The sequence below is a fragment of the Chlamydotis macqueenii genome, chromosome 5, assembly GCF_036417535.1.
Source record: "Chlamydotis macqueenii isolate bChlMac1 chromosome 5, bChlMac1.mat, whole genome shotgun sequence".
NCBI classification, from domain to species: Eukaryota; Metazoa; Chordata; class Aves; order Otidiformes; family Otididae; genus Chlamydotis; species Chlamydotis macqueenii.
Genome location: NC_141560.1, coordinates 70497452 through 70506172, shown reverse-complemented (window position 1 = coordinate 70506172; position 8721 = coordinate 70497452). Strand labels below are relative to the sequence as shown.

At 52.9% G+C, this 8721-nt stretch overlaps 1 protein-coding gene across 2 annotated transcripts; it reads right to left on the bottom strand.

The window, feature by feature from the left end:
- Window positions 1-1921, bottom strand: LOC104486082 (mas-related G protein-coupled receptor member H-like). 2 transcript variants are annotated; one of them, XM_086748747.1, is made up of 2 exons: window positions 1460-1921; window positions 1-1220 (listed from the first exon to the last, which is right to left on the bottom strand). In XM_086748747.1, the coding sequence occupies exon 2, from the start codon at window positions 1129-1131 to the stop codon at window positions 187-189; it is 945 nt and encodes a 314-aa protein (XP_086604873.1). In that variant the 5' UTR covers window positions 1132-1220; window positions 1460-1921; the 3' UTR covers window positions 1-186. The 2 variants fall into 2 exon arrangements, with proteins under 2 accessions (XP_086604873.1, XP_086604872.1); XM_086748746.1 differs by having other exon boundaries at window positions 1-1157.
- Between the last annotated feature and the right edge of the window lie 6800 nt (window positions 1922-8721).

Genomic DNA, 8721 nt, shown 5'->3' with positions numbered 1-8721 from the left:
TGGCTCGGGACGCTCGACGCCGTTTATTGATACTGGACAGCGGTGAGTTACAGGAACCAAGGTGTGCTCCCCTTGGGGGAACGGAATTACGCCGCGGCAGGGTGACGGCAGGGGAAGTACCGCAGATTTTATTAATTCCCAAAGTCCTCAGCTGCTGTCCCTTGAGCAAGAGTGGTTGGAAAGGCTTCAGCATGCTGGGGCCAGCGTGTCCATCATAGTATCATTGCTGTAGGCGGCATTGTCTTCCCGCTCCTCGAAGACCCTCTGGAAGGCGACCTGGAGGGACACCAAGGAGCCGTGCCTCCGGCAGCTCCCCACCGAGAAGTAGATGAAGGGGTTGGCGCTGCTTTTGATGCAGGCGAGGAGGAAGACAACCTGGGAGGGCACACCAGCATAGCCGAACTGCTGGAAGAAGTTCCAAATGCTGAGGGGAAGAGCGAAGAGGAGGAAGAAGAGGACGCTGAGGAAGATAACGATGTAGAGCCTGCGGGGTTGACGCCGCTGGGAGCCACACTGGACCTTAACGAAGAGGATTATGCTGGAAACGACCGTGATGGGGGCAAAGACGAGGAAGTTGAGGACGTACATGGAGATGAGAGAGACGCGGCAGTGCTCGTGGTCCTGCCACAGGCACAGGGACGTCACCACGGCAATGATGGCGATGGAGAGGACCAAGAGCAGGGCACACACCACCATGGCCGACAAGCACTGGGGCCGGCGGATGCTGGAGTAGAGGACGGACACACATCTCTCGATGCTGATGGCCGTCAGGAGGTACAGGCCCATGTTGTAGGAGAAGAGGGAGAGAAGGAAGAGCGACCTCAGGGAGAACAGGGACACAGCGGTGGAGCAGACGTTCTCCATCACGTAGAGGACGGCCGAGGCCACCATGAAGAGGAGGAAGGTGAAGTCGGCGAAGGCCAGGCTGAGGATGTAGACGGTGATGGGGTTCCTGCGGATGCAGAAGTCCAGGAGCCAGAGGACGGCCCCGTTCCCCAGCAGCCCGCAGAGGCAGACGAGCAGCGTGAGGCCGTCCACGGCCATGTCGGCGACATCTATCCTGCACGGGCTGTCTCCATCGGTGGCCGGCGTGGGCGGTGCAGGAGTTGGGGAGGCGAGGTTGACCTCCATGGCGGGAGGCGGGACGTGGTCCCCGGCTGTGGTCAGAGCAGATGTGGAGTTAGATGCTTGGAGAAGCTGGAGCTGACCTTGCCAGCTCCCTGCACCAGGAAGAAAACAGCGGAGGGCAAGCTGGACGTGCCGGGGAGGAGGACGATGGACGTTGTGTGGTGGGAGAGGGAGATGGGAAAGGAAGGAGAGGGAGGTTCACCAGGAGATGCAGAAGGGAAGCGCAGGGCAGCGGGGAGAGCGTGGCCGGACACCGGGAGAGGGTAGGAGGAACGTAGCTGCCGGAGGAAAGGAAGGTGGGGTAGGGATAAACGAAAATATCGCACTCAACTGTTGGTTTTGGTGAAGCGGGTTGTCTTTCCAGCTGGGCTCGGGCGGATCAGCCTCAGTGTCTTGGCATCTCACGCTCCCTTCCGATCCACGTCCTGAAGCGGATCCTCCCAGGAGAGTTGCATGAAGAAGAAAGTCCCCTGGTTGCCAGGAGGTCCCCGCTCCCGTCCCGCCGGCTCCTCTCCGCGCCCTGTCCCCCGTGCGCCCCTCGGCAGCGCCCACGCCGCTGCCTCCGCCGCAGTGGGGTCACGGGGCAGCCGGGAACGGTTTTGTAACGACGACTGCGTCAGAGCTCCGCTTCCTTTTTTTAATTTGTCTTGCTTTTTTTTTTTTTTTTTTGCTACAAAGGAAGTGGCGTTTGGCACAAGCTCTGCAAGCAGGACTTTGTGAATGGCTCCTGGTTTATTCCTGATTAGAAACACTCGGGATAACGAGCCGCTCGCTGACTTCTGCCATCTTTCACTTCCCCTGCCTGGCGCAGGGCTCCCTGCGCCTCAGCGCCGGCGATGCCGACGACGCCGGCGACGCCGACGATGCCGATGCTGGCAGGTCTGGCGCAACGGCTGGGTGCTTCTCAGAAGCGACTCCCCTTTTGGGAAGAGCACAGCGATCGTGGCCAAAACCGCCCCGGGGCCCGAGGGGACACGCCTTCCAACCACAGCCAAGAGCGAGCGCTTGTTGTCGGTCTCACGCCGGCTTTGGCAGCCCGGCTGGGGGATGAGTTATTTTCAGCCAGGTTACGACGATACAAGCACTTACAGCTCAGGTTAATTGTTCCTCACGCCCCTCATTAATACAATTAAAGCTTTTCTATATCGGCTCTTCGCTTTCGGGGTGCCGTGCTCCCCCTCGCAGCAGGCTGGTACAGTGCAGCCCTCCAGCTCTTCACCAGCAGAACATCCTCCTCCTCCTCCTCCTCAATCTCAGGAGAGCTTGTGGTTGTTTTTACCGGCTCCCACCCCTCGGTAGCCCTCACACCTGGAATTTATTCCATCTCTGCTGCACAAATTTAGACAGCTCGAGCCGGGTGCCTCCGGAGAGGGACCATGAACATCTCAACATGTACGCCCGTACAATTTAATTCTCCGCCCTTCACGCAACAATCTGCTCCAACAGAAATATCTGAGTCTGAGGTCTTCTTTTTCATTTTTCTTGGTGTCCTTTTCATGTCTCCAGGTGGGTTTTTTCCCCTGTTTCTGGGGCTGTGATTTAGGCTGGCGGTTATTATGTCTTCTTTGTCTAGCTTAAAGCGGTTCTGGGGCTTTCCAAATTTTTTTATTCCTCCAATCAGATATAACGCCAGAAAGGAGCGTTCCTCCCTGTGTTTTCCTTCAGCATATCTGCTAACGCATCCAGACCATCGTCTGGAGGTCTTCTGTACCTTCCACTGTTCTCCAAATTCTTACACAGAATATCCAAACGTGGCCAGGTTTTAACCTGTTTATCTCCAATTTCCGACCTGTGCACACGAGACGTGCTTGTGTCCACGGCCATTGTGACGCGTTCGCGTGGGTACCCAGAGCACCAATGCTCGTCATTTCAGGTTGACCTTTGTCAGGCGCTTCATGGTCGTTATTAATCCACTCCACGTGTGAATGGTGTCTCCAACGTGAATGGTGTCTTGCAGGTCCTCTCCTGCAACTTCAACAGCAAAATAAGAGCATACAAGTACAACCCAAGGTCCTTCCCATTTCCTTGAAAATATTGTAATTAATACTTGATCCCCTAATTGTGTTCCATGCACTTGGATTTCTGAAGGCATCAGTTGGCTCCACAAAGCCGTTTTTTGGTTTTGTTTGAAGTGCTGCTGCATGCCTATCACACCTTGTGTCAATCGTTCCTCTCCCGAATAAGCTCTCCGTGACACTCAGCCCCGTAAGCCACTGTGGGGTGTTTCCAAAGTCCCACAGCACCAAATTCAATGCGTGGGGCCATTTCAGGCTCATGTACTTGCCTGTTTTTGCTCTCCTGCCCTTTAATGGTCTCCGTTCATCCTTTCTACCCATCCTGAGGGTTGTGGATGGCAGAGCGTACGGAAGTTTCTCTCTGCGCCTGAAGATCTACATGATTGGCCTCATATTTGCTGTAAAGTGGCTACACTTGACTCTATGGATTCTGGGACTCCGTACCTCGTTATGATTTTTTTCAGTAAAGCTTTTATTACTCCCTGACATGTCTGCCCTCCGGGTTGGAAATGCTTCTACCCATGCGGATAGTTGTTCCACTATAAAAGGTGTTTATATCCATTCACTGGGGACATATCTGAAGTTTTTGGAGGGGGAAATATGCCCAAGGCTTCCCTCCAGGCTCTTTATGAGGTCCGCGTATCTGGGAATTTTAAACACGTTAGGCAGCTGCTAACGACCCTCTTCGCTGCTCCATAAATTCCTGGAGCCGAGTATTCTTTTCGGATTTGTTCCCCTATGGCCTCTGCTCCTCCGTGGGTTTTGTCACCTGGCCACAGTGATGGTATTTATTCCATAAGATCAGTTTCCCCCCGATTATCTGAATCTAATTTTCTTCTTGTGTGGCTTCCACTGAACAGTCTTTTTCATATGTTGCTTTTCGATCGGTACGATCGAGCCGACGGCGATGTGCTACGGCAATTTCTCTCTACAGCTCTCAACCAGGTTGTGTACAAACTCGTGTGTGATTTACATTGATCCGGCCACGCACTTCAAAGGGACTTGAACCCCCCCATAATTCTGTAAGTCGGGTGGAACTCAAACCCCCTTGAGTTCTCTCCTTTTCCCCATATTAAATTTAGATTTAAAGGGTTTAACACTCACCAACCCAGCGATTCGGTTCCTCCCATGTCCAAAGTCCTCGGGTGAACTCACTCTGTGCCGGCGGTCAGAGGTTTGGATCCAAGAGGTTCCGAGAGTGACCTAGGGTCCCATCGGGGTCCCCAGACCGCGAAAGAAATTTCATCCCCAGGCTCCATTTCTCAATAACTGATCAAGGCTTTTGAAACCAAAGTGAAATTTCTTCTATCTCTGCTGTACAAATTCAGACAGCTTGAGCTGGTTGCTTCCGGAGAGGAGCTGTGAAAATCTCAGCGTTTACACCCGTACGATTTAATTCTCCACCCTCCACGCAACCGTCCGCTCCAACAGTAACATTCAGGTCTGGAGGTCATCTTATTTTACGGTGGGTCCTTTCCATGCCTCTGGGCGGGTCCCATTCCCGTTTCTGGGGCTGTGGTTTAGGCTGGCGGTTGTTGTGTCTCCTTTTGCTGGTTTAAGCGGTTCTGGGGCTTTCCGAATTTTCTTATTCCTCCAACCAGACAAAAGGTCAGTGTTAAGCAAGAGTGTTAAGCAAGCTGTAATTTTTTCTTTATCAGGAGTGATTACTTCTAAGCAGTTAAACAAAGTCTTTGAAGTCTTTCAAAACATATCCACAATTTTTATAATTTTATATCCATTCCCGTGCTATTACAGCCTCACAATCCAACCCCGTCGCCGCCACACGCTGCTCACGTCTCGCTTGGGTCCGGCTCAAGCTCTGCTTTGCCGCCTTCCTCAGCACGCTGCCTTAGAATTGACTCCCAAAGGCACCTGGATTTATCCCGTGAACAATTCCGGGACTTTCTGGAAGGGCTGAGCTGTTTCCAAGGGTTTCGTATCCAGGTCACTTCCTTCAGCGGGGGTCGTATTATCAAATCATCTCACATTTCGTGCAAGAAGGCGGCCCAAGACGCCCGTCGCTCAGCTGCCAGCCCTGGGGATGCTGTTGAGAGCTGCGGGATCGTTTTTAAGGCTAAATATAGCGTTCTGAGTCATGACGCGTTGCGCCGCAGCTCTACGCAATACGGCGGGAGCGGGGAGAAAGCCCTCTGTTCCCTGGCCACTCATCACCTGGAGTTGACCCCAACCCCACTTCCAGCTCCGCATGCCGTCCGTCCTCCTCCCTCCAGCCACTCCGCCAGGAAAATACAAGAGAAATGGATCTCAGCTGGGTGGAGACTGGGAATTCCCTGCTGCACAGTTGAAAACACTGCTGTCTTTCCAAATCAGTACACGGAGTTCGTAAATAAATGGCCTTTTTTTTTCCAGTGAGGTTTCATGAAGCAGATGGGAATGATAGGAATCATCTGGGAATGACAGGAATCTGTTTTCTGCCTTTTGGGTTTATTTTGGCTCTTCATTTACCTGATAAAGCGCGTAGGAAGCAGAAATCTGGTTACGTTGAATTTTTGGTGGGTTGGGATTCTCTGTAGTCTTATAAAGGATTTTGTTAAATTCAAAAAACTTAAAGCTCCCCAAGTCGCATGTGGAGGAGCGACTCCCTCTCCTTGATTTTTTTTTTTTGGGAGAGGGGGGCTTGTTTTTCTTCTGTTAGAAGGAAAAGAAGAAACAGATTTCTCTCTCGTACCCATTTAACCTCTTCCACAGAACCAGCGCTATCGGCCCCTCGATCTTCACCGTCTCTGTGGCGGCGGGAGGGATGATTCAGCCCAAGATGGGGCCGCTCCGGCAAGACGTCGCTGGGCTCTGCACGATCCTCACGGCCGCGTCGTTCGGCGAGGGGAATTCTCCTTGGAGGAAACTTCTCGTCAGGAAGGCAGCTGAGGGCACAAAGGCACGTAGTGTAACTGGGCTTATTCGTAAAAAAAACCCAAACTGCGGGGAGGAGCCATCCGGGAGCCTCATCGCTCTCACATCCCGAGCATCTTCTCTCGGACAATGCGGACAGAAATGGCTCGTTAGCAGTGATTGGGAAGATTTTGCAGCTGACGCAGAGTTTTTCCTCCGGATTTCTATTTTTATCCGAAGAAAAGACACCTTAACCAGGCAGCACCACCCCTCGGTCGCACAGAAAGTGTTTTCAGCCTTTTGCTGAAATCGGTTTGTGCTACATCTCTGCAAAACCAGGGTTTCCCTGGTGCCAGCTCCCCAGCCGCTTCCATGAATTTTCCACCCGGCTCTGGGGTCTCCGCAGGGCAGAGGGTTCATTCACGCAGTCACCCCTGCCAGATTCGTACCCCGGGTGAAAACCCAAACAAAAGCAGAACCGTATTTGGACAAATTTCAGTGAGGGGGGAAAAAAAAAACACCTGGGAAGGGAGAGCTGTTGGGATGCCGCCGTGCCGTTCATGGATGCTGCTCTGGGTCTCACCCGGAGCCGGACACGGCATTTTTAGCGAATCCTAACATTCCTCTAGCATGAAAAATGTACCTTTGGGGTGATTTGGAAGGAGAGGCCAGCGCTGGGTCGGAGCTGGCAGGGTGTATTTCCCGTTGTTCCGCAGCCGGTGACCCATTCCGCAGCTGGATGTTCCCATCCAGCCCAGGACATTTCTCCGGCGGGATGGGGCTTCCCGGAGGATGCCGCGCCCGTACGCCCTGCCCGCGGGGGAATTCGAAGCAAGCCGGCCCAAAGGACTTGTGGTTGGGAGGACATTTGGGGCAAAGGCAGGGAGGGCTGAAGACAGCAGCGGTAATTATTGCAAGCTTCGTCAGCGTCATTGCTCACTGGGACGCTTGGAAGCTCAGCACTAAGATAACTTGAATTTTTCTTTGGCAATTTAAAAAATCCTGGGTGAAAGGATTGACTTTTGTTATCAATCATATATTTTTCTTACTATTCTGTTAGACTTATTGATAATTTTGTTCTAATTTCTTATAATCGCATGGGTTCCCTGTGATTGCTGGGCAGGTTGTAGGCAGATGTTTCTGCTGGGAAACGAGTTCCTCCGCTCGAGCCGTCCCCGGCAGCGCGGCGGGAGCTGCAGGCAGAGGAATGCCGATTAATTAAATTCAGTTCACACATATGTTCCTGCGGTTTGGCGCTTTGTCCAGCTGGCCCTGGGTACGGCAGAGATGGTCAGAGACCATTTCCAACTCCGCTTTTTTTAATTATTATTTTTTCCTGGGATCATAGTGATCTAAAACGGGATACAAAGTGAATCAGAGACTCTTCCAGGGAGTTGCTCAAGTCTTTCCGCAGCGGGCCTGGGAAGGCAAGGCTGATGCGCAGAAGAGATGTTGTGAGGTAACGGCCCGCGCTGTCCGGTGAAACGTGGCCCCAAAATAAATTCATCGGTTCCCCGGGACGGCAACCAGGCAGAACCCGAGTTTTTGTAAGAAGAGCTCGCTCATGGGTCTGCATGTGGTGCAGCAGCAACTATTATTTATTATTATTTATTTGCAGCTTAATTAATCTATCATTTGTATTTATTTGTTATGAGCTATTTATATTTATTATTTATTAGGTATTGATTCCTTTCCTGGTGGCGCCGGGAGCCTGCGGTTTCCGGGGGAGCTGAAGCCGCTCTCAGCTCTGGAGCAGCTCGTGGGCTTCGGGAGATGCTGAAGAGCTGGGGTTGGATGGGTCAGATTAACGTATTGAAGTCCTCCTTTGGTCCAGCTTCGTTTAAATAAAAAACTATTTATTAACGAATTCGGAAGAGCCTGGGTTTCGCGCCAAATCAGGACTGTTAACTAACGTTGGGAATATTTTGCCTCTGGCTTGATGGAGGAAGCACCGGTACCCTGCAGCCGTGGGATGGAGGGACAGGCAGGACTGATGCCCGGGGCTGGGTGGGATGCTCTCCCAGCCTTCTCCATTTGCCTCCCCTTGCTCTGGGTGTCTCCAAGGATTTATTCAGAGCTACCTGTTTAGATTTGCCGTCCGGCAGAGAAGGAAGCGGGACAGATTTCCCTGACTCCAAAAAAGATGCTCGGAGCAGGGCAAAGGGATGGGGCCGCTGGTGTGAGGAGGCTCCTGCCCTGCAGAGATCAATCCTGAGCACTGGTCCCATCCAAGAGCTCACGTCGCAGCCCCGTGAGGACAGGTCATGGAGCGGCCACTCACCCGTCGGTGTCGGAGGAAGGCAGGCCCAGCGGTCTGCAGCATCCCCGGGGTGCAGTGGCTGGGTATGTCATACCATCCCACTTCCTTCCCACCCTCCCCACTGCACGGGGTGCTGGAGACATCCAGCTCAGCCCTCGCAAGCAGGGAAGTGACATTTCCCGGGGTTGATGGGGAGCTGATGGCTCCCGTGCGACGGCAAGGCATGGACATTCACATGGATGGGAACCGCAGCACATCTCAAGGACGGTGCCGCTGGGCGCAAAAGAGAAGAAGAAAACGAGAAGGAAGACGGTAATTTCGTGCTCAATGTGACAGCAGGTTTGCAAACAGGAAGCAACCAGCACGTTGGTCTGCAATGCCCATCCCATGAGGGTGACTTTGGCAAGCCGCTTCCGCTGCTCTCAGAAGTGATGATCAAGCCCTGCCACGTCCACATGCCTGCAGCCA